We start from the raw sequence: 27699 nt of genomic DNA, 5'->3' as shown, positions 1-27699 counted from the left end.
CTTCAACATCATTTTCCTCGTCATCTTTACCTAACGCTAACCCAAAAAACCAATGGTTATCGTAAACACATGCAAGATATGAATTAGTGATGATGTCCGCGATGTTCATTCGAGAAGATGTCTTCTTCAATAAAATGAAAAATGGAACTGAAATCTGGATCAGCACTGATTCGCTTTGTCCCAATCGAGGTTTGGCTTAGAGGAGAGAACTGATGATATGATCGTGTTCCAGGAATTGTTTTTGCACCAGAGAAACGATTTTGTAGTTTTTTACGTGTATCTCTGAGAGTTTCTTTTTTCAGCTATTTCTTTAAAGCTGAAATTTATATGTTCAATGCGAGATCTATAGAAGGTAAAAACTTTTTCTGGCGTATTTAAAAAATCAGAACATCGTTGAAGGCTTTCTTTAGTAAGCAGACGTTTAATTGTCCCACCAATACCATCACATGGTTATTTACCATGGCTTGTAGCGAAAAATGACCATGATGCACTTAAGGAGAAATCCTCATAATGGTAACACAAGTTCATGAAGTTTTTACAATTCTTGTACTGCGCAGCGCATCCATCACTAAAGTAATTTACATTTTTGACATATGGAAATTGCTCTTTCAGAAAAGAAGTTATTTGTTTCTGAGTCTCATAAACAAATGCGACATCGTGTTCCAAGTCATCTGATATCACACACAAACTAGAAACAGTCAGATCTGCAGATCCAGGAAGACGTGTATATAGTACTGCTAGGTGTAGGGTACAGGAATCAGTAGACCAGTGATACCCTTGAACTTCGTCTTGAATTCTGTAGAAATAATTATCGCTGAAGTCCATCAGAATGACGGCTGTCTCTGGCTCAAGATTTTTCTTTCTATCCTTTAAGAAATGTGACTGTGCTTTGGAAGTAAATGAATGTGGCACAAGCTTTTCAAGCTTTCGAATCAAAACTGTCACATACTCGTCCAGTGTGACAGTACTTTTCACCAATTCTGTTCTGTCCGTTGATACCCACTGGTAATATGATACTTCCTCCCCAGGATCAAAATCTTCGAATTTTGCAATCAGAAGCTGCCTCAAATTTTCACTGGAGGGACACTCGGAACAATGCCTCAGCATGTAATCCCGAGTGTACACAGAACAAACCAGATGACGGATCAAGTCTTGATGTCTCTACTATATGACATACATGCAGTAGGAGAATAATGTTTTGATGTATTGTACACACGCACACGGAATGTGTCCCAGCAGAACCTGCTAATACACACCACTTAGGACGTAGCATGCAGAATTTAGAAAATCCAATTTTAATGTTGGGATGGTGATGTTTAAATGAGGAGTGTAATTCTTTAAAATTTCCAAGTAATAATCGCTTCTCCATGTGTACATTTTTTTTGAAATACTCACTGTTTTTTCCAGGTAGAATTCTGGAATATTCGTCATAAACGTAGAACTTCTTTACTATTTGAATTGTATCTTCACTCAGCTGTTTTTCCTTTCTCAATTCAGGAATAGCTAAAATTCCTTTATTCTTCAGAACTTCCCTTGCTTGCCGGACGGCATATTCACTCACATTAAATTCATCGACAATCTGTTCCCTGCTCCAAGATGAGGGTACTAAAGTTAACAGTTGTACTTTTTCTCTTCTAGTGATTTTACCTTGGAGTTTAGCCTTTATTAAATCAAGATGTTTATCCATATCATGAGCCTTTTGTTTCACATCTTTTGAAATTTTACAAGAATCTTGTTTAAAGACAAGCTCTTTTCCTACAACTTTGCTTATTTTACTTTTCAGAGCAGAACTTGCTGAGTCAAGCTTTCTTTTATCATATGCAGGCTTGCTGTGTGACGGAACGGCATGGAATTTTAGAGGTGACTCCCCTAATGCTGTAAGTGAAACATTAAGATGCTCTACAGTTTCGTTTTTTGCGACAGATTCTTCTAAAACAGATACATCGTGTTCACCAAATCCTCCCACGTCTTTGCATTCAAAAGAAATCCCAAATTTGTTTCTGCAATTACCTCGTATCTTTTGTCCAGGAATAGCCTTTACAGAGTCATTGTTTTTATTAATTTCATTAGCAAAATCAACACTTACTTTTCGCAAAGCCTTAGTGATTGGTTTTTTGTGGCAATTAAATGGATCAAAACAACTTGTCTGATAGTGTTCATACTACTTCAAGTAATATGTTTTATGATCACAAACACAAGTTAACAAATCAGAACTGATTCCACTCCTTTGGGATAACAATTCTTTCTCGGATGCACTGATAATACAATGCAATTTGACCACCCGTGTATAGCTATTTTTGTGGCATTCACTTTTAGTTTCCTTTGCTATACTGCACTGTTCTAATTCACTTCGCGACATCGTTGTAGGCCAAATTATCACTTGACAGGATGAACAACACTATCTTGCAGCAACCCCAATAAGGATTCAGTCTTAAACATAACATCTGCACAGAAACACAGCTGAAACCGAAATGAACAAGTTTCTGTACGGCCACAATGCAGAATCAGGCAAGATTAGACATGTTCCTACTCGCATTGCCCAGACAAGATTTTTCACGTCAGCTTGGTAGTTCAAGACATAACTTAACTAAACGATTTTCAATCCGTAACTAGTCCTGCATTAGATTTGATAGTTTATTATGCATCGTGTACATTCACAGCTAAAAGTTCTGTCATGAAATGAAATTTACTCCTCTCCCACAGTTGCAAATTCGGTCAATCTCACTTCGTCTCAAATACTGAAAGCTACACAATAACTCTAAAAATAACAGAGAGTTTAGAACTTCAGATGGAGAAAGTATTTTATTCGGGTGCTCATGAAACGAACATTTGTCCTTGTGTACAGGATGTCTCAAAAGTCCCCTGACAGGATAACGGTTATTATTAGAGTTACAACAAAATGTAAGAGGGAAAATCGTCTCCAAATATGATGTTTTCAATCTAAAGTGAAGGAATTTTTTAAATGGAACTAGCCGTTTGGGCTGTGCACTCTTTATGTACCCAATGTTAAATGAAAATGCAACATTGCCATTTACCTGGACCCACATAAGTGTATGAAGTTACTTTCTTTTACACTAACTTGTCGATGGCCAGTCCCTATTTAAAACATGACCCCTATTCACCATACTTTTACAAAATTGATCCACCTTCCTCTATTAATGGCAACGTTGCATTTGTAGCAGGGTTTCAAAAAACCCGGATATTTTTGAAAAAAACCCAACCCACCTGGGCCCATGTAGGTTTAATTGGTTTTTTTCGAAATATTTCAATGTCTTTGGGGTAAAAATGTTAAAATATGATTTACATTTCAAGATTGTCATTGTCACAACTTGCAACATTTTTCTATTCTCTGCTGTTTTGAAAAATGGCCGCCATTTTGGAATTTTTTGTTGGATAGCCGAAAAAATCTATACTGCAAATTTAGAATGTCTCGTGCTTCTACCCTCAAAATTTGAACTTAAAAAGTCCGAAAATTGTACCCTGTAGCATGGATACATGCTATTTTGAATAATGGCCACCAATTTGAAATTTTATGCCGCGAAAATATATACAGCTAATTTAGTCTCTCGTACTTTTACTCTGAAAATTTCAACTTGAAAGACCGGAAACTGCCCTTTGTAGCGTGGATATCCGCTGTTTTTTTTTTTTTTAAAGAGCCATTTTGTAATTTTACGTTCGTATGCCGCCAAAATCTATGCAGAAAATTTAGAGTGTCTCCAGTTTTTATCCTGAAAATTTAAAAGACCGAAAGTTGAACACTGTAGTACAGGCAGACAAACGAACAAATGTAGATCATCCCAGGAGCCTGAGTGACGTTCGGCAAATATGAATACCAAATAGCTATATTAATTTGAAACAGACATAATTCATCAAAATGTTATATGAAATAAATATGTTTCAACGTAAAATAAATGGTTTTATTGTTGAAGTTCACTTTCGATGTTTGTGCGTTCAATTACGGGAATTTCCCGAGCACTTGTTGCAAGACGGTTCTTTTCTAGTGTTTGCCAACTATGGAAAGTAGAAAAACCGCACCCCCGCAAAATTCCCTATGATACAGGTCTAAGTGTAACGTATCTCTGCTCAAACCCCCTCCTCCATGGGAAGGAAAATACTATCATAGTGAACAAAACTGCATTAGCACCTGTATTCTGCATATCCTTAGTACATTCAATAATAAGCTTAATGCTATAAATAAGGAATGGCCAAAATTTTCCGGATTCCGGAAATTTTCCTTTCCAGATTTCGGAAAATTCCAGAAATTTTTTCCGAATTCCAGAACTGGCATCCTTACTATAAATAAGAAACTGAAATCGGCATTGATCATTTTTTTGTATTTATCACCACCACTTTAAAATTATCGAAACAAATGAATAAATTAATCTTTACTTGACAATTTTGGATTTGGAAAATGAAATTTATTCTTTAAACTTACACTTCAACTACAGGAAATTGCTTTAAGGAGTTTTTTTTCTTTCTTTTTGATTCTCAATAAATGCATTTTCCGTGATACTGTACTGTACTACAGTGCTTTACTGTACATCGAAACTTCAATTAATACTGAAGTTTGAATTCAGCACTTGAAATAGTAAGCGTTACGTAGTCTTGGGAGCTCCGAGCATTATGCTTCTTAATTTTAACTAGAATTTTTATGCTTTTGCTGGTGTTGATTCTACAGAATGCTTATTTGAAGGGTAGCAACAAATGACTGTTGTTGAAAGACCAAATTGTTGTTGGAAAACCAAATTTTACTGAATACTTTTGTTACCACCAAAGGTAAGAAATAATACTAATAGTTTTACTAATGTATTTACATATTTACTGTTAGTACCGGCACCTATGACCTTAAACCCGTCAACGTATGAGGGATAACGTCTCTCGGTGGCGCCGAGTCAGCAAGCACACTATTCACGGAAAGTATTTTTCTAAAATATAGAATTGCTTATTTTACTTCAAATAGGCTATAAGCATAATGCACACATTACTTTGTTCTATAATTATCTCAAGCTAAGGGAAGTTTTTTTTATTCATTCATTCAGTTTATTCAGAACTTTATAAAGGTCTTATGTTGAATGTCGTTGTCTACCTTAAAGTGAAAGCATCTAATTCGCCCAAAGAAAGTTCAAAATCTGATAAAAATAACTTTCAATGTGATCACCTTAGTTGTACCAATAATATACTAACAAAAAGCTCAAAAACCCAGGTGGGTTTTAAGGCGGGTTTTTTCAGGTGGGTCCAACCCGAAAAAACCCGCTGGGTTTTTTTGGGCTGGGCCTACTTGGGCAAACCTTGATTTGTAGCCACAGGTGCTTCAACCAATATTTGACGTGCACAAGAGCTCAAAATTTTGCAAAGCATTGTAACTAAGATTCCTCCTTTCGTGGTTTTGAAACCTCACCATCACGAAACAAGTATATTTTGATAGCGTATAACAGCTTCGTCATTCAACGCGCGTGTTGTGCTGCACCTGGAACTGTCCAATGAACTTTAGCTCAAGTATGGCCCAGAACAAGTAAAGAGAGTTCTATTATATATAGCCATATAGTCATCTGTGGGTTGGTTATTGCTTCCTAAGGAAACTACTAAAGGTGCCTTCCATTTCAACTCAGGCAAAAAAGAGTAAAATTATACCATCGCCATCTCAAATATTGTTGAAACTTTTTTTATAGCAACTAGACATGTTTTTAAGAGACCCATATTTTTTTTTGTTTTGTCGAAAAAAATTTCCCACCAAGTCATGGGCCATCAAAGACGGGGAGTACAATTTATGAATTGTAGAAAACATGGAAAATGGTCAACTTCGAAGCCCCACCATTCAGCTATGGAGACAGGTAGAGTTATAATTCTTGTTGTGGTATGTACATAGGGATATAAATAAACAATATTTTTTGATAGTTTGGTTCCGCATGCATATTTTTTTGTACATAACAAATAAACGTCAGTTTATCTGAAAAGTTGAATTTTGCGAATTTTTTTCGAACACTTATGGTTCGAATTTTAAAATTCTGTTTTCACGGTTGGTAAGACCTAGTTACCCGCTGTCAGAGAAAAAATTTGCATCGCTTCTGTGTGCAACCGTTTCGTCGCAAAAAATTTGAGAAATTGTAAAATTTTCAAAAATCGTCATTTTTGGGCGCCATTTTCTCGAAAACACCATCTTTTAAAATTCTGAAATTTTGTCAGATGGTTCTACTTTACATGAATAAAAAAAACATACCAAATATCATTCTTGACCAATGCTTCATGAATTATCTACAGCCTTTTGAAGTAAGCGAAGTTTCGTTAACTCTAATGTTACAGTTTTCAACACTGAAAACAATAAAAGTACAACGATTTGATGATATTTGTGGTTCACATTCATTAAATGAAGAACAAAAGATTTTCATCACTGCTTTTTATTATTTTGATCAAAAATGGTCTCTGAAATAGTAAAATTAGCCTACCCTTACTCCTCCGTTTTCTTCAACCGAAGTAATCTGAGATGGAAATTACGATTACGAAACACACAAATTTTAAGTTCACTTACCTAAAATGGTCTTCGGAAACAAAATTTCACTGATTCTTTTTTCACTTGAACCAATCATTTGCTTGCTTGGTGTCTTTTTCGCTAACAGCATGTAATCGTGCAGATGCTCCAATGGGTGTTCGTGCACTCACAACTCGTAGCACACTGTCCATAGTCACAAGACACTTACTTTCACTTCCCTTATGCTCTTCTGGAAACCCGTACCCTGTTGAAGGTCCATGTGGAAGCATAAACAGCACTTCACGTAATTCATGATTTATTCATAATATTTCCGTTACCCACCACTAGTTATTATATATGTATGTAACAAAAGTTCCTTTTTGCAGCTTCTTAAATCTACACTTTGAATTGCAGAAGCTCGATTTTGGGGGAAGTATGAAGTTAGTTCATGGTGACCCGTTACTGATAAAAACTTCGCCATTTTCGAAAGCCAAAGGTGACTTCGTTGAATACCAGTTACCGGTCGCACACTTTCCCATTCTTTCATTTTTATTATTTCCGGAAATTGTCGAATTCAGTTCCAGGCAACAAAACGAGAGTAATACCCGGAGTTTGTATTTGCACCATACTCACGAATTCTTGTGCAGTTTTAATAATGTGTATCTGTTTTTGTCAATGCCGCGTTGCCACATTCTTTACAACTCCCCCCCCCCCTTCTCTTCCGCAATACCGTCGCAGAGAGACTTGCATGGCCGGTTTCACTGAAAAACCACTGCTTTATCGGACCTGTCTGCGTCTCGAAAATCTGAAAGCGATTTTTAAAGTGGGATGCAGCACCATCAGAAATCACTGACACGGTTTGGAAAATTGTAGACACTTATTTTAACATATTCGAACCTTTTTCTATAACCTATATTTTCGCTTTTCTTCGAGTATTTTTAGGATCTTGTCTATGGCTATGAGTACATGAGCCGAATCGTGTTTGTCGTCGCTTATTACAACAAAACTGGCAGTTTTTGATAATAACTGCCGTAAATTTGCTCGTTTTTCCGGTGATAACTGAATTTCACTTTGCAGAATAACAGTCCAGTTTTCAATGAATTTCAAATGAATTAGAATAGAATTTATATCTTGAAATTTTATACGCTGCTTTTCGGTAGCAATTAATTCCCTTTGGATTTTCTTGATGTAGTCATAAATTACAATTCTTACAGTTAAACCATCAACGTACGATACGAAAACAGAAAGTGGCACAGCTTTTTAACGAGATCATTGTTTTCCCATATGGCATACGTAACACTATTTTCATCAAGATCAATAATTAAAGACTCCACTCTTATTCTTTCTACTTCAGGACGTTTACCACATTCTTGAAGAAGACAGCTGTCATTTTCTACGGATCATACTACTAAAGAAAACTGGTCACTCATTACAGCTTCAATACAGGCTGCACCTTTGATTTGTTGCAACGCAATAACAGCTAACTTAAAATTTGCAAAATGCACACACACACATTTCCCTCGCAGATTGCAGACTGACAGCTGGTCGAATACTATAAAATTTCGAGTGACCCATTCTTATGCTGGGATTGTTCTGTTTAAAAGTCGGTAAATTTCTTTGATGGAACGTGTAAGAAAACGTTTCGATTTTTTAACTTTTTGTCAATTTTCGATCACTGTAATGACATCGCACTTAATTGAGACTTTGTCTGGAGCATTTCAAATCATCACTAAGGTAATAGTTCAGGCTTTTTACAGATCATCTGAATTTATGGCGCCCAAAAATGGCGATTTTTGAAAATGTACAATTTCTCGAATTTTTTGCGACAAAACAGTTGCACACAGAAGCGATACAAAATTTTTTTTCGGAAAGCGGGTAACTAGGTCTTACCAACCGTGTGAAAACAGAATTTTAAAATTCGAACCGGAAGTGGTCGAAAAAATTCGCAAACTTCGACTTTTCAGATAAACTGATGTTCATTTGTTAATTTATGTACAAAGAGATACGCATGTGCAAACCAAACTATAATAAAATATAGTTTATTTATATCCCTATGTACATACCACAACAAGAATTATAACTCTACCTGTCTCCATAGCTGAATGGTGGGGCTTCGAAGTTGACCATTTTCCATGTTTTCTACAATTCATAAATTGTACTCTCCGTCTTTGATGGCCCATTACTTGGCGGGAAATTTTTTTTCGACGAAAAAAAAAAAGTTTCAACAATATCTGAGATAGTGATGGTACATGTTCTGCCTGAATTGAGATGGAAGGCACCTAAAATACTGACTGTAGAGAGTTTAAAATGATCGGTGCCAGGAATATCTCCCAGGTTGACAAATTTCTTGGTGTATATAATGTCATGCTGCATTGAATCTTTTGAATAAAGGTATATCAGGGGAACTGGAAGCTCCAAAGCAGAAAGTAAGTACTTTACTGAGAAGTTTAAAAATATGGTGTACTTTACTGAGAAGAAGTTTAAAAATATGGTGTGTACATGCTAGCCATAATAATTCTTTTTTGTCTTCCACCGAAACACAAGCTCCATTTTAAAATACTGCGTTAACTGATGTAGTGTCAAAACACATGCCTACTATCTTATTACTATCTTATTAACCACATTCAGTTATCTCATTATAAACTGCATTTGCGCCAGTACCACATACAAAAATTTTGGCACATCAAGCAATTTATCTTTACCATCTGTAGATTCTAAGACGAAAAACAATCTACTTTATCAGTGCCAGAAATTTTAGGAAAAATCTCCTCATCCCAATGAACAATAACTGGATCGTCAAAAGAAACAGATTGCTTTATTCCTTCAAACACAGTTTTTCTTGCTGATTTCCTTTCGCGTTGAATAATGCTTCGTGATAAGAGCAATGAACTGGGGTCATGTCCTAGTGCTACTGCAATAGGGATCATTAATCTTAAGGCTTCAATATTGGAGATCTTATTGCGATCTAATGCACTAGTAATATGTGTAGAAAATAAAGATATCTTTGCAATTGGTTCAGATTGCAAATCTCTGTGATTTTTTAAATATTGACAACCTAGTCACTCAGTGCCTAATTGGGGATGCAAAGTTGAGTGCAACTAGGCGCCTTCCACTCACCATCTAGAATGAGTGGGACGAACTCTGATATTAACTTGCGAGAGGTTTCTCATTTGGGGATTAGTTAAATAAAGATACGTCCACTTCATTAAAATAAAAACACTGTATTTCGTTATGCTTATGAGTGAACTGTTTGATTTCAGAATGCTAGTTATGACGGATATTAAGATTCATTTGCCAGACGGGTACAGAACGATCAAGTATTGAGCTTTTGACTTCTGACTCGGTGCCACACATACCTGGATAAAACTGGTGTATTCCCACGTCGTTCTGGCGTTGAACTCGGCTCCTTTAAGCTGAATCTCCTTGCTAGTGGAAGACGAAAACGAGCATTGAGGTATGGCTCCTCTCAATGCAACTCTCTGCACGAAGTTCTGCGTCGTTAAAATGTTTTGGAGTATAAAGTATTTTCTCCTCCTGTCATCTGGCTGATTCTCAAATCGGACTTGGTTCTCCAAACTCGAACCCAAGAATGATCACGGTAACTTGATCATAGACTGTCCAAGAATTCTCGGTGATCTCTCTCCGAACTCTCTTCGAACTGTCATCGAACTGTCCCAAAACCTTCTCGTCCTCCGGTTTTGTTTGGCGTTGTCCAACCACCGTCGTCTGCTTTTTCCGTCTGCTGCAGCACGTGCAACACCGTTTTCACATGGAGAGACAAATTCCTTCCATGTGTCAAAACTCAAAATTGCAATCCTCGACACGTTCTGATTTCCCGATTCTAAGCAATTCTCTGTACATCCGTAATCTCATGAAATTCGTGAAATCTTACAGATTCACTTTATACAATTTCTAGAATCTGGCTAATGTGAGGAAAGACACATTGTCAACATTTCCTTCCTACATTGCCAGACTCTCAACGATGACATTCTTGTACACATGTGTTTACAATAAACTGCTGACACAAACATTAGCAAGATTGTGCAGCTTGCACTTACTCACATATACAACATTTAATTCCCATAACCTTAATTAATGATTTCGTGACATAAACATAAAAATAAAATCAAAATATACAAATTATTTTCCTCGAAAATCGAGTCCTGCTACATGGCCCCCCTTAAAAATTGGTTGCTCCGCAAACCAAATTCGACATCGTAAGAGGGCGATTTTCTATAAACACCCTGTACATCATTTATATACTAAAACCATATTGAAAAATAAATATAAACTTGAAATGAAAATAAAATATGTATTATTATGCAAAATAATTATATAAATAGTAATTAATATTCCTTCACCTAAAATTATTCAAAAAATATATATATATTTGAATTTTTAATCTTTCTCTTAATTCCTAAAATTATAAAATACAACATTTCAAATGTAATGTAGCAAAGTATATCCTCACGACATCTAGTGAGTTTTTGCTGAAATACTTGCACATCACATTTGGTCAAGAGTGATTGTGCATAAATACATATATGTTAGTTTGCAAGTACTCTTGAGTTATCTCCTCTTAGCGACAACGCTTTTAGAGTGTCATGTTACCAAAACTTCCATTACTCTGTCTGTCCATACATGCCAACCAATGAATTTATTGGCCGTATCAGTAATGGTTCAACTTCATTTATCTCCACCGCTATGTGAATGGAAATCTAAAACAAAAACTTGTAACATAGTTTGTAAAACATAGTTAGTTAATATATTCACATTTGCACTGTAAAAACTTGAAAATATTATTGTTTTATTTTCATCAAAATTTTATTCACTGACATTTTAACATGAACGGAAAGAAAATCCTGCCGCAGGGCGTTGGATATCCTGTAGATACTTTTAGCATGGTAACTACAAGATCAGCAGTTTTCAATCAAGCTTGTCAAGGTTAACTTAACTTCCTGCCATTCTGTTCACGCGTCACTGTTGACTGGATAACATCGAGTGCTAATATTCCGTATCAATTATTACGTTATTAGTTTTAAAACACTTTATTTTACAAAACCACTACATCGCATGGAAAAAAGTATTCACTTTTCATGTTTTTCGGGCACTCAGTTTTCCCGTTTTTGTCGGAATCTTCGTTGAAAACGTCGGTTTTCGTGAATTTATAGTGTCCCATTGATGTATTAGTGTCTTTCTCATCTTCTGTAGTGATGTGGTGCAAGTGTGTGTTTTCCCGTTCAGTTTCAGTGCTCTTACTAGAATCTACTATACTACCATCTGGCAAATTCTTAAAAATAGTGATTTCAGTGCTTTGTGGGATAGTTTTTAGTGTAGATTTGCTCTTATTAAAAATAGTGGCATAAATTGGTGATGCATGGGAAACTGCGTAAGTCTCAGACTCATCTCTACCATTTACTTCTACATCTATGTTTGATCTTATATTATTTTTACTATTTCTTACACTATTTTCGTATTTTCTCTCTATCCTATTTAATTTTAACAAAATATAACATGTGATAATTACTATTACTACTAATACACTTCCTAAAACTAACGCTGATATTAATAATAATATTGTATTGATGTCCATTTCCTTCGCTTTCGGATATTATCTGAAATAGACGAGAAATAGATAAAGTCGGGATAGGCCTACTTAAAATTCGTAGAAAATTACATTTATTATAGTTAATTAAATAATTAAAACATCTATCTTGTGTCTGCCTTCACTTTTTGCGTTCTAAATATCGCGTATTTTTGAAGCAGTCTTATTTTGTTCTTTCTGTGTCGAGCACCCTTGTTACTTTCCTAGTAATCTTTGTGCATGACCGTTGAAACTTTAGCTATGTGTGAAGTTTGTCAAACCATAACTTGGAGACTATGTTTCACACTTAAAAACTCATGTTTTCACTCTTTTTCTATCATAAATATAGCATTAAATTATACTCGCTATATCTCTCTATATTTAAGCTGTTATTACTTATTTCCTACGTATTTATGTAGTTTAAACTCTATTTTAATCATTTACGTGGTTAAATATCGTTAATTTTATTAAATAATAATTTTTCTTGAATTTCTAAAAATATATTATATGAATTTACGCTCGGACTAGGATGGAAATTCAAGCTACGGAAGCTTCAGCGGGGCTGGACGAAGCGAATCCTGTTCGTGTCCGCTCGAGTTCACTCGGAACCATTCGAGTTTACCATGTGCTCGAGGCCTGGAGTGGAGACTAGCGTAGCCTCGCGCGGAGATACTCTCTCGCGCAGGTCTCATTTCTCATTCTTACCTCCAGCTGCTCAGAGTATTCAATAGCTGTTAACGCAAATCCATACAAAATAACATGTGAGCCTTGCTCATTTCGTTTACCAATTACGTTCCACAATAAAATTAATGCTTTTAATGATTCTTTTCAATCAATATTGATTGATTATTACTAATTATAATAAAATACATTATTTTCTTTTCTTTTCTTTTCTAAAACTTACAAAAACTTTCGGACTTTAAAAATAATGAATAAATACGTTATTACTACATACACTAAACATTCTTTAACACTATTTGTGAATTATTTCTAGCTTTATCTATGCTTATTTGCATCTTTTAACCCTTTAATTCACCATTTACATACAATATAAAATTCATTATTCGCTATTTTATAAAAACACTTGTAGTAATTATACATATATACTATCTACTATTACTATAATAGTAACCTATTACTATTTCGTCTATTCTTATCTATTTTTAACTATTTTTAGTGTTGTTATTACTAATATTATTACTTTCTACATTTATTTTCCTTATCCCTTCTTGAATGTTTGAATGTTTTTAGACTTTATCTATCCTTGATTGATGTCACTATCCTAGATTCATCTAGGTAACCTATTTCTCATCTATTTCTATCCTTATTTCACAATTTTCTTCATTTCGTTCACACTTTATACGGAAATGGGACATCGTTTGGTATACCGTATTACAATACAACCTATCCGGTTTGGGTAGTATGACTATTATGGACTATCATAGACTATAGACTATGTCTACTAAACCTTATACCTTCATATGGTGATGGTGTTTACTATTGGTGATGGCTGTTTGGTGAGTATGGAATGCATAATCTGAATACACTTTGACACATTTACATGTTTGTTTACATTCGATTTCCTAGTTTTTCTTTTTTTTTTCAAAATTACCAATACTTAATTCCAATGTTTACGAACTGGTTTACAACCTTTTCTAGACTTTTCTCACAATAGTTCACGGAATACAAACAATTTTCATACAATATGATCCTAAATAATGTTATTATTATTATTGTTGTTATTATTATTATTATTATTATTATGATTATTATGGTTCACTATTTTCTACTTTATATTTTCTTATCGATTTATACAATCTGCAGTACAACGTTATTAATGCAATGACTGAAATAATTAATACTAATATGATTCCTGCTATTACATACGTTATGTAATTCATCCTAATTATTAGTAGTGGTACAGTGGTATCCACTTTCAGTTTTAATAAATTTTCAGCTAGATTGTTGAGTTCCTCATGGTGTATACTAAAATTTAATTGCTTTAGCGTCCAATTCCCTATCAAACTTAAATGCTTATTGTTTACGCTTATTACTTTTCTAGTTGGAATCGCCAATTCTCCAAAAATTAGGTTATCAAATGAATCGTAATCAATAAAATACGAACAATTGTTCCCATAATTTACCTTCGTCGATGTAACTTCGTGATGTTTACCTAGCTTAGTCACATATCCTTCTACCAATGATGAGTATAATACTCCAGCATGAGTATATTTGTACACTACCTTACCTAGGTATTTCTCTGTTTGTTGTTCGCAACCACTTAACGATCCATTAAACACAATATTGTTCAAGCATTTAGCTGCATCATCTAGTGATATCTGCTCGCAAAAATACAAGAAACTCTTGAATTCACATTTCGATCGATCTAGTGTGTGATATATTCCATTAGCTAAGTATACCACTTCCGGTAACTTATAGTACGTTCTAAAATTGTTAGTTAGATAACCCATTGAAATTACATTAAACATTTTTGATACAGTATTTTCATAAATAATAGGCGTTTTTAGTAATAAGTCGATGTTGTTTTCATTATAGTCATATTTCATTAAATAAATCGACGATACTCGATAGAACATTCCTATATCGGAACGATAAATTGAATACTTCAAAATATCATGACTATTTATAAATTTATTCACATCTAAGTTCGACAAAATATGATAGGATAATTGGTTGCTAAGTATGTCGTTGAATATTTTAGTCACTCTTTCTCTAGCTAAATGAGAGAATAGATTAGTCAAAATTTTCCTTTGAGCTTGCTGCAAGTAGCAATACATCTCTTGCAGTTTACTCCTTACATTCTGAAGAACATGATGTACTTTAACTACCACACCATGCATTATTGAAATTTCTTCGTTATGCGATATTTTTAATTTGTGAATTTCCTCAGCCAATACGTTTTCGTGTTCAGACAATTTTTGAATTGAGGTCGACAACTGTTGTGTGTGTATTAGGTTATAGGTTGACAACCCTATAGACCCAAATCCTAATAGCATAGACCAAATTGAACGTTTAGTCCTTGCTGACTCCATACATTTAGAACTACCATTTATGAATACAAACTGACATGGTATTGAATTTATTATATTAATTCTAAATTGTCTTTCCCTTTCTGCGTATTCTTCTAGAATATCATATGATTCACTACACACTTTGTGCATTGGCACAGCTTCGTGAAAGTTAACATGTAATCGAATAGTTGTATAGACCATATTTGACGCATGAACTGCCAACGAATCTTGTGTTAGGGCTATCCCTACGTCCTTCATAGTTACTTGATGATGATCATCTGATTTTCCAAAATGAACCATAACTATCAATTTTATATAGATCACCCACATTGTTGTATCCATATTCTAATGTTTCCTTTTCAGTCTTGAATAAAATTCTGGAATTAGTAAAACCTAATATTAATTTCCTGTTACTGTTCATTTATTTATTTGTTTGTATTTTAGCCTACTGTCAACAATTTATTTATTCCTATGTATTTTATATTTTATTTTACTTTCTAGGTATCAACTGATTTTAATCAATAATTTTAATTTTACATTCCATACATTTATTATTTATTCACAATTCTAGTAACTATAATTCAAAAAGTGTCTATCGATTCGGGAAATTTCCTGATGGAGATTAGCATTTCCTCCAATCTCGGGATTAGGGTTTGGTTGAGAAAGTGCCCCCTTTCTGACACTTCATCGGTAGACCCAATTTGTACCATAGTTACATTAGACCCTATGTTAAATTTTTTTTTTCTCACCAAATCGAACTTTATTCATCACCATCTGATGTTTGATCTGTCTCACCATACCTTTCACCATTTTTACTTTCTACGAATAATTTTAAACGTCTTAAGTCTATAGTATCACTCTTCTTTTCACCATTTTTCGTTTCATACTGTACCTTGTATGAATTATTGTTTATCTTGTCCACTATTACCCCTTTAGTATTGTAACGGTTACCAAAACATGCGGGCAAACCTGCTCTTGGCATTTCCCTTATTAACACTTTTTGACCAATTTCAAAACTCGGTTGATCAAACTTTTTCTCTATTTGCTTCTTCTGAGATCTAAATCTTCTCTGCAAATTTTTGTACGCTAGCTGGCGTGCCTCTTTTATGCTCTGAAGTCTCACCTCATTGTCGACGTATTCGCAAGGAATGTCTAGGTCCTGCTCAAGAAACGTTCTTGGTTCGACTCCATGCAATAGATAGTATGGTGAAAAACCAGTACCATCATGCACTTGCGTATTAATAGTAAATATCAAACTTGGCAAGATCTCATCCCAGTTTGAAAAATCCTTGTCAATGTAATGCTTCATTACTTGCTGTAATGAGCCAATGGCCCTCTCTGCACTTCCTATAGAATAATGGGCGCTTGTATTCGCAAAATGCAATTGCATTCCAAATTTCTCTGCCATTTCTTCCACTATTCGGCTGCGATGAGATGATAGCCTGTCCAGATGGAGCTGAGATGGAACTCCATGTTTCGTAATCAGATCTTCGAAAATTACCTGCGCAACGATCTCTGCCGTTACTGCGGGTACCGCTCTAGCGATAACAAATCTAGTTGCATTATCAACAAACACTAGAATGTACTTATTTCTATTGTTACGAGACAATTTAAAAGGACCAACCTCATCCATCACAACTGACTGAAATGGAGCATAAGAGGGGTACGTCTGCGCGTGAAATGGTACTCTTCCTGTCTTCCTTTTCTGTATCTGGCAACTTATGCATTCTCCTATCTTCTCCATGAAGAATTTCTTCATGTTCGGAAAATATATTAATTTTAAAGCACGTCTATAGCATTTCGTGTAAGAAAAATGTCCGCCACCATATACCGAACAATGTAGATTCTTGAATACTTGTTCTCTTAACGCATAAGGAATACATAATAATAATTTTGTACCACCTGCCATTCTTTGTGTTCTATAAAGCCTATCGTCCTTTACTGTATACCATCGGGCTTGCTTCTCAGCCTTTACATCAGCATCCTCTGGGTGTTCTATTGCATGCATAATCGGTCCGAAAAATGAATCCTTTCTCTGTAAGTCGCCAACATCAATGTCCTTATCGAAAGTCAAATTAACTTGGAGATCTTCGGAATTCACCTTCAACGTTTCTAACTCAATATCGTCTACTGTTGGTTCAATGTCTGTGTTCCTGGACAAAATATCACTAGGATTCTTTTCTCCAGGACAATGCACCGGTGTGTACTTATACTGAGCTAAGTCCAAACTCCATCTTACCAATTTCGGAGCTAATTTAGGTGACGTTTGCAAATACTTTAATGCCTTACAATCGGTGTACAGCTCAAATTCTTTATTGAACAAGTAATAATTAAATGCTCTTAAAGAACTTATCACTGCCAATATTTCTAATTCCACTATGTGTCTGGTCTTCTCTTGTGGACGTAACACACGACTGTAGTACGCTACTGGTGTCCATTCACCATTAGCCTGTTTTTGCATTAATACTCCACCAATCGAACTAGTCGATGCGTCTGTGTACACTCTCGTGTCCAAATCTTCCCTAAATGGAGCTAGCAATGGTGCATTCATTAGTGCTGATTTTAATTGATCAAACGCCTGCTGGTATGATTCATTCCATTCGAACTTATGACCCTTTTTCAAAATTGGTTGAAACGCTGATGTGATTTTGGCATAGTCCTTACAGAATTTTCGAACATAATTTGTTAAACCAAGAAAAGATTTTAACTGCTTTACATTATTCGGGGCCTTACATGCTTTTATCGCCTGAATTATCTTCGGGCTAACCTCGTATCCTGCGTCACTGACAATGTGTCCAAGAGCCAAAATTTTCCTTTCTATGAACTGACATTTTTCTACAGATAGTTTGAGTCCGTAATGTCTCAATCTTTTGAAAACTGATTGAAGTACATCTACCATTTTCTCCTGATTATTCGTATATATAAATACATCATCCATATAATAGGAAACTGACTCTGGATTTACATTCGCCAGGGTCATCGCCATTATCTTTGTATATATGGCGGGCGATTGTAAGTATCCCATAGGAAGAACACGATACTGATAAGCTCCTACGCCTGGTATATTGAATGAGGTATACTCCCGTGACTCCTCAGAAATAGGCACTTGATGATAAGCCGATTTTACATCCAAAATACTAAAATATTTATGTCCTCCCATACACGTTAAAATTTGATGGATCGGAGGCAGCGCAATGCTATGCAGCTTGACGCATTTGTTCAAAAACCGGCAGTCCAAAACTGCACGAATACCCCCTGACGGTTTTTGTATAAACAACATCGGAGAGTTGTAAGCGCTTGAACTTTCTTCAATTATTCCTTGTCTTAACAAAATGTTAATTTGTTCCTTAATTTTCTCTCTTAACGCTATGGGAATCGGATATTGGTGACGTCTAAATGGTACTTTTGTTTCTAACTCAATGTGATGCTCAAAATGTTTTACTTGGCCTAATTCGTCGTCCTGCCATGCAAAAACATCCGCAAAATCATAGCACAAACTCTCAATTCTATTCCTAATTTCCGGTTTCGTTTCAGTCCCAAATTTCAATCTAGATTTATCAAAATTTCTACGAGATCTTAAAATACTATCAATATCTTCGGTTGACAATCCTTCACTCTTCAATTGTTCTTCATCCACACATTCTTCAGCTTTTCCTAGCGTTACATTCGGTCTCAATAAAATTGCTCTATTAGATGGATTAATAATTTCGATCTTGTTATTTTCAGCCGATAAAAGTGCACGCGGAATCAACACATTGTATTGGGCTTCTATCTTCCTGTCCGGTTCTAACAAGTATTCCCTGTTATTCCAAGAACTAACCAAATTCACTTCCACAGTAGTCTTAGACCTAGGTAACAACCGTACCTTATTACCTAATACCCATCTTGGTCTAATACAATGTTTTATTCCTAACGCTGCATTATCAGACACAGTCACAGATTCCAGTTCTTCCCTTTTCCTTAATCTTGGCTTTCCAAATCTCTGCAATGTCAATTTATTCTGACCGTAATTTATTTGGCAATTTTGACTCTGTAGAAAATCATTCCCGATCAAAACTTGATACGGAAAATCCTTTACTACGCGAAATTCCAAATGAAATGTCTGTCCGGCCATTTTAAATCTAATCACAGCGATCTTATTTACTACTAACACATTCTGTGTTATTCCACGAATCCGTGTTGGTCTAGGGATTACCTTCGCACTAGGTGGGACTAGCTTTTCATTTACAATAGATATCTGCGATCCTGTATCAATCAACGCCTTATGACTTCTACCATCTACTTCTATCGGAACATAGAGCATATTATTATCAGTTAACGTAGAGGCTACTATTTCTCTAACTTTTGATTTACCACCTGTAAATGTGCCTCTGTCATTTACAGTTTGACCTAGTTTAAATTATTTGAAGTTGTAGCCTGATAATAAGTTGTACCATTTATCTGGTTCGGTACTACTGGAACATACTGTACGGGACTATTTACTTGGCTATGATTTTGGCACCATGTTGGCCCATTAACACCATTCGCACAACAACTATTTCCTCTTTGTTGCCAAAAACTTGTATTCCTTCCACCTCTGTTATTACGCCAATTATTTCTAAATCCTCTTCCATTATTGTATCCGCTAGAACCTCTATTCCTATTATAATTATTATTATTACTATTCCTATTCCAGTTCCTATTTCCATTATTCTTGTAAAAATTTCGTCCTCCATTCCGAAAATTTCTATTTCCTCTAAAATTATTACTATTATTCCTCTGTTGCTTCGAATCACTACCGCTTTTATCTTCTCTACTATTTCGGTCTTGAAAATTAGCAGCTAATGTCAACTGTAATTTCTCTATTTTCTTCTCTAGCTCACTCAACTGAGTAATACTCGTTGGTTCTTGCTTAATTTTTACGTCTTCCTTATTTCTAATCTCTTTCTTTAACAACAACTTGTCAATTTCTACATCGCTATCCTCCTCTTCTACTTGTTCTCTCATTTTCTTTAAAAGGTCTTTAACAGTAACCTTTCCGTTTTCCCGTTTAACGCGTTTCTCTACTTTGCACTTATTCTTCTCTACTTTCTGAAGATCCTCTACAAATTTATCAATTGTCGAATATGAATTTGTACCTACTCGTTCCATGAAATATGGCTGAAGACCACCTAAAATTATCCCTATTTTCTTTTTGTCATTCATGTTGGCGTCTAATCTTTCGCACAAAACTAGCATATCATACACATAATTAATTATAGGCTCATCCTCGAGATGCAACCTTTCTCTTATACGTTCCTCTATATCTAATGTTACATTTGTACGTGTAAACTCTTCGATTATGCTTTTCTGTAGTTGCCTATAACTAGTTTCACTAACATTCCTTCTCTTTAAAAATACCTTCATCCATTGTCTACCATTACCTTTGAATACACTAGGTAATAGCTCTTTTCTCTTTTCCTCACTCACGCCTGCCATTTGACACGCGTCGTCAAACTCATCAAAGAAACCTATTATATCGCTATCTGTCTTCAAGTCAAACTTCGGAAGTTTGTTTACATCGGAATAAAATGTTACACCTGTCGCCATTTTATCTTCTTTTGTACTACTTGACTGCTTATTATCAACTACGGTACTTTCAAATGGAAAGATTGATGTAAAATCTTCCGTATAAGATTTTGCTATAGGACTGGACGGAAAATTCTCGACGGGTCCTAATTTCAAATTTGGTTTCGCACCTTCTTGCTTTTTCTTACTTGAACTTGCAATATTAAACAAGCTTCCGACCTGTACTCCTTTTGCCGCTTTTTGTGCTCTCGTACGAATACTTTCGTTACTCATTTACTTATTAATTACTGAAACTTATTTATTCTTATAACACGTATATTCGAGCTACTTAATCAACTTGTCGGGAGAATCGGATAACTATTTCCTCTTTGCAAAACCTTAAATTAACTATATCAATTAACACATTATAACTTAATACCTTAACCTAGTTCGAGAAAATACGATCACAAAACTTAAAATTACACTTCATCGTAGAGAGGGTGGGAAGGGTGGGTTTTAGTTACGTAATACAATATCATTTAATGCAATATCATTTAGTTACGTAATACAATATCATTTAAAATATGGGTGGGAAAGGAGGGTTTAATTATTTGAATCTACTGAAACCGTTACAAAGGCGTAAGCCACCAGCATGTCTCCACCATGCTGTCTAATTACTACTGATCAACTACTGGGACGTTTACAAGCCAGCAATCTCCAACCATGGATGAATTACTACTGGAATCGTACCTTGATCTAAAAGATCTTAAGACCAGCATCTCACCACCATGAAGTTAGGGACTTAGTATGTCTACTGGGAACGCTACAAAATGGCCTAAGCCTCACAGCATCTCCACTATGACAACCTAGTCACTCAGTGCCTAATTGGGGATGCAAAGTTGAGTGCAACTAGGCGCCTTCCACTCACCATCTAGAATGAGTGGGACGAACTCTGATATTAACTTGCGAGAGGTTTCTCATTTGGGGATTAGTTAAATAAAGATACGTCCACTTCATTAAAATAAAAACACTGTATTTCGTTATGCTTATGAGTGAACTGTTTGATTTCAGAATGCTAGTTATGACGGATATTAAGACTCATTTGCCAGACGGGTACAGAACGATCAAGTATTGAGCTTTTGACTTCTGACTCGGTGCCACACATACCTGGATAAAACTGGTGTATTCCCACGTCGTTCTGGCGTTGAACTCGGCTCCTTTAAGCTGAATCTCCTTGCTAGTGGAAGACGAAAACGAGCATTGAGGTATGGCTCCTCTCAATGCAACTCTCTGCACAAAGTTCTGCGTCGTTAAAATGTTTTGGAGTATAAAGTATTTTCTCCTCCTGTCATCTGGCTGATTCTCAAATCGGACTTGGTTCTCCAAACTCGAACCCAAGAATGATCACGGTAACTTGATCATAGACTGTCCAAGAATTCTCGGTGATCTCTCTCCGAACTCTCTTCGAACTGTCATCGAACTGTCCCAAAACCTTCTCGTCCTCCGGTTTTGTTTGGCGTTGTCCAACCACCGTCGTCTGCTTTTTCCGTCTGCTGCAGCACGTGCAACACCGTTTTCACATGGAGAGACAAATTCCTTCCATGTGTCAAAACTCAAAATTGCAATCCTCGACACGTTCTGATTTCCCGATTCTAAGCAATTCTCTGTACATCCGTAATCTCATGAAATTCGTGAAATCTTACAGATTCACTTTATACAATTTCTAGAATCTGGCTAATGTGAGGAAAGACACATTGTCAACATTTCCTTCCTACATTGCCAGACTCTCAACGATGACATTCTTGTACACATGTGTTTACAATAAACTGCTGACACAAACATTAGCAAGATTGTGCAGCTTGCATTTACTCACATATACAACATTTAATTCCCATAACCTTAATTAATGATTTCGTGACATAAACATAAAAATAAAATCAAAATATACAAATTATTTTCCTCGAAAATCGAGTCCTGCTACAATATGGTAATTGCCTATTTGTACTACACAGTTCTTCTGATTTATCTTTGACCGGATCAGAATTTTCTGATGAATCGTCTTCTGAATTTGAAATAGTCACAGTTCGGGATGCCAGGGACGACCAACTTGGATCTTGTACCTTTTTCAAGTCTCTTTTGCTCTTTCAATCTTCTTTCAAAAATCCTTGCTTGTTTTTTGCTGTTTTTCTTGTCTTCTGATGAAATAACCATATTTCTTTCTGTCCTTTCATCTGTTAAAATCTTTCTGTCTTCATCTACCTTGCTCATAGTAAATGCTTCACTGTGAACTATGTCAAATATCTTATCAAGCTGTTCTTGAAATGATGTTTCACGTTTCTTTTGGACATCAGACATTCTTCCTTTAATTTTTTTTTTTTTTTTTTAAACAACAGCCATTCAAAGTGTACTTTTTCAAGCATATCAACAAGTGTTCTGTAAGTCTAATAGGGGATAGCGGCTGTTGTTCATTTTACCATACTGAAATGAATTCGTTTATAATGCTGTGTCTTGCATTTCTCATAGATTTTATTTCATGTAGAGAAAAAGGGGGAATTTGAATAGAACTTGCATTAAAATTGGTAAATGATTAAATCTAGATATTGGTTCTACGTCTCTGATACTTAACAAAAATATACTGTCCACTTGACATGTCGAAGTTGATGGCAAAGCAATATTTTCACACACAGTCCATATTACACAGCAATCATATGTAACACCTCAGACAATGTAATCATATTCCTCAGACAAAATACTGACAGTTCTAATTTTTTCACCTTTATACAGTTTCCTTGATATTTAAACTTGTAGCAGAATAGTCCCCAAAACCAAGTTTTGGCAGTTCTTATTTTTTTTTTTCACCTCTTTATACAGTTTTCTTGGTATTTATTTCACAAAAACAGCATATGGGAAAATAATTATATAATTAAAATGTATATTTCGAAAACGAACAAAATAACGCAATTTTCCAAATTTGTAAGCCGTTGAGCACTGCCTACTATTCCACCCAGGACATTGAAATTTTGGCAATTTACTACTATCAGCTGCTGTAAAAAAAAATGAGGTGGTGCCCAGGGGTGTGGGATAAATTTGAAATTTTTGGGCCACCCTAATATATATATATCAGAGAACGCCCAAATCATGAGCAAATCACAAAATTCGAGGAATAAGGCAAAACTGTTTTTGTTCTTACTGAAGAAAAGGAGTTGATATTGCTGTGATAAGTTGTTACGATTCAAGTAAATAAATAACTTTTGCTGTCAGTTGAGAATTGTGCTACTAATTGGTTGGTTGGCTGCATTAGAATAGCATCTCTTTCGACACCGAGGTTATATGAAACCTGGTCCTACAGTTTAACCTGGAATCCGAACCACATGAGCCCTGCTGGGAATTGAACCCGTGTCTCCCACCCGAAGACACATACGCTAGATATATAGCCAGGAAGAAGCTTGTGTGATACGAATGTTTCTTTGTAGCTTCTCTGTGAAAAGAGCATAAGTAGTCACGGTAACCTATAGATCATCTGTATAATATTAAGTAATCCTGTGTGGATATTAGGATTTAACAGAATAAGTAGTTGAGAAGTTAGATTAGGTCTTGTTTCGGATGTCCTTTCTAGTAATGGCATATAACAAATGTTCAGACCTGAGTAATTGAGGTTTTAGGGGTTCTACAGATGTTTGTATTATCATTCAAGCTGTTTTAACTTGCTGCATCATAGTTTCCCAATTTTTATATCAATTATGTGTTTTAAAGATAACTTAGTTAATCAGTATTTATTAAAATCATTTTTTTTTTTTTACTTGGTCTAAAATTCATGTTGGACCGTCATCTTTCTATTGCTGAAAATTACTCTGTTTCGTAATCACTTTTTTTAAGCCACTACACTGTACTAAATGGCAGAAAGGTATTGAATTTCCTTTTTTTTTCCCCTTACTTTCTCATTTGTAAGAAGTGACGGGATTTTTCATTCTGAGCTACACCATTATTTGCAAATCGACTAAATTCTTTGCCTGTTATAGTGATAGTTTGCTTCTGTTCGAATTTTTCAAGTATATATGCCACTTATTGTGCACATATCAATTATAATCGAATTTGTTTTACACTAGGAGACCATGTCTCGCTATTTTATTTTTCAGCAAAGATATTGTTAATGCGGCACTGTAGACCTGACACAATAGTCCATAATGACAGTATGTATAACAGAATTTTTCAGATGTTAAAAAAAAAAAAAAAAAAAAAGCGTTCAACTTTTATCTGCAAAGCTAGACGAAACAGATCACTCAAGGCTGCTCCACACTTCAATCGTAGATTTTTATTTTGTTTCATTAACTCTGATATCTGCTAAAGATCGTGGAACCTCTGCAGTCATCCATAACCAATATACATCCACTACTTGTGCCATAGATTTTTAATCTCAAAAATATAGATGGTCTACAGAAGATTGATCGGTCTATGTCAGACAGATTTTGCAGGCTGCTGTTCCCTATGTAGTTACACTAGTACTATGAAATCGGCGTTGTTATCACTCTGGTGTCTCAGCTTGCACGCGCCGAAGAGAAAACGTTATTGGGAAAGATATATTATGGCTCTTTTTTACGAACATTTTTCGTAAACTAAATAATAAAACGGTATTGAGATGATGATTTACCCATCGAAGGAACCGTAGGCTAGAAATATCATGACTAGACAAACAAATAGGATTTATGCAGAAACATTCGCAAAGAAAATGGGCCATTTGAGGTTACAGGCGAAAGTGTCGCGTGAGTTGTTTAGTGGAATTCGTTGACTGGCAAATCAGGAGAATCCACCACTGGAACGTGACATGGGCCAGATATTAAATCTGACGTATTCTATTATCAGTCACGTCATTCTCCGCCATCGTGGCTTCCAGTGTGTACATAAGGGCAGGGCTCACAACTTTCTCGTACACGACATTGTTGTACGTAAGACAAACTGCTGCGGAAGATACATATGACAGGGTCAAAATAGAAGACTGTTGTCACATTGGATAAGGTCTACACTTATCTCACGGGTAGTAGTAACATTCGAGCAGACATTCTACTAATTCAGTAAGTGTACTAACGTTAAATTTACACATATCAATTGTTACATAGCTTATAAATAGAGTAATTTATATCTACTTGGGAAGTAGATAAATAACTAGTATCTACATACATTGCGCAGATTCATTATTTACCACTGTTGAGATACATGAACAGTATGAAAACCATGGATAGACAAACAACATAAGCTTTGTGACTGACAAAAAAATGCCCGAGCGAAGCATTTAAATTATTGGAAATAAATATAATAGGAACTAGCATTACTTAGGTTGATATTCAATCAACATTTGGACAATTACATATTGTGACACTTCAGCCAAAGGACATACAACCGTACCTAGAAAGCTCCCCGGAATAGGAATCAAGATTGTAAATTGATGCACGAAAATGTCATAAAAATATGAAAGTGGATGCATGCCTACTTTCAGAAATTAATCATAATCATAATCATAATCTATCGAAAACTTCCTTTGTTTTTACGGAACCATCAAGAACCAAATGCGGATCCATATGGAGAAAGCATGTACGTATTCCTCCAGTTTTATCGTGACATGAGGCAGGAAACTGAAATCTGGTATAGGAGTCCGTGACATGATATTCCTGTGAAAGTCAGCTTTGCCAGCCATGTGGACTGTTAAAACGACATATAAAACATCGCCGTCTCCGTACCCTCCCTAGCGTATAGAAAATCTGCAGGGAGAAATGATGAGATTGAACTTCTGCCTGTGCTCCAATGTAATTTGTTGCAGTGGAAGCTGCGATGTCGGACAGTAGTGCGTAATGCTGATGATCCGATAGAATGGAACCGATGGTACAGTTTTTCGTAGGGAAAATACACGATGAAAATCTGTCACGTATAATTCGATCAGTCTTTTGATTGTACGGAACCTTATTATCCTACACTAAAAACCCTTTACTTTAATAATTACATTAGTATTTAATATAGTATTAATCCTAGCAACATTTGCTATTAAATGAAAATTTAAAAAAAAAAGTAGGTAATACATAAAGTCACTGTAGAATGCAAAAAGATTTCTAATATATAGTAATTTTTCTTTTCAGTTCATGGAAGTAATTGATCGTGTTAGCGTACATAATACTCCTGACAGCTCGACTTCCCGGGAAGAATTACATAAGCTTTTAAATGAACAGGGTTACTCCGACTATGTAGTAGTTTATCTTCGATTAATTACCTCTGGACACCTGCAGAAAGATGAAGCGTTCTATCAGCATTTTATAGAAGGGGCTCGAACTGTTGCGGACTTTTGTCACCAGGTATAGTATTGTTGACAGACATTCAATATATTCCTGTTTTTATATGTATGTAGACATTTTGTTTTATCTATTTTTTAATTACTTTTGTGTGATAGCTCATTCGATGTTCTTGGAATAAGGCACATCGAAACAGAATAATCGCAATATTAATTCGGTATACTGGTACATTAAACTCGAAAATGGTAAATTTGCGAAATAAAATACTTTAAAAAAATCCTTTACACTTATCCTGTAGAAGCTATATGTAATTCATAGGTATTGAGTGAAAATAAAGGAATTTGTGACTATATATAGTACTGCTTTCATCCGTTTCAAAAGGCACGTAGTTCGCTCAAGCCACATGAACTTAGGGTTTCTTGGGGCTCTCCCATCTTCGCATTCAACCAAATTCTTTAATGATTATTCACTTTTGTTCACTATTCGTCTTCTGTAGTTACAGAATATAAACGTGAAACGTTAAGCCTTAAGCCAAATATTTCAATGATATACATTCTAGCTCTTTTCGTAGTACTTCTTTTCATCGTACTTAATTTCGAATATGTATGTTCCCTTTAGAATTCGGCATTTAATGATTATTTCAATATTTTATTCCGTGGCTACATGAAGAACTGAGTATTTGACACATTCTTGTAGAATGTTTGGAATATTCAGATCTCAGAACGTTTAGGAGTCACCCGCTCGGCCTTCTTCCGTTTCAGTATCTCGCCAAATTCACGAGGCTTGTGCGTTATTTTCTATCGATCCACCGCTTCT

At 35.4% G+C, this 27699-nt stretch overlaps 1 protein-coding gene across 2 annotated transcripts in view; it reads left to right on the top strand.

The window, feature by feature from the left end:
- LOC145685916 (ubiquitin thioesterase otubain-like) overlaps nt 1-27699 on the top strand; it is a 62266-nt gene that overhangs the window by 22710 nt on the left and 11857 nt on the right. For both annotated transcript variants that reach the window (XM_081758681.1, XM_081758682.1), the window contains one exon: nt 26734-26946. In XM_081758681.1, coding sequence (XP_081614807.1) covers nt 26734-26946 — 213 coding nt within the window. The remainder of the gene's footprint in view (nt 1-26733; nt 26947-27699) is intronic.

The sequence above is a fragment of the Thermobia domestica genome, chromosome 5 (assembly GCF_964235325.1).
Source record: "Thermobia domestica chromosome 5, izTheDome1.hap1.1, whole genome shotgun sequence".
NCBI lineage: Eukaryota > Metazoa > Arthropoda > Insecta > Zygentoma > Lepismatidae > Thermobia > Thermobia domestica.
The sequence above is the reverse complement of the archived record's forward strand: the minus strand, read 5'-3'. Positions and strand labels throughout refer to the sequence as shown.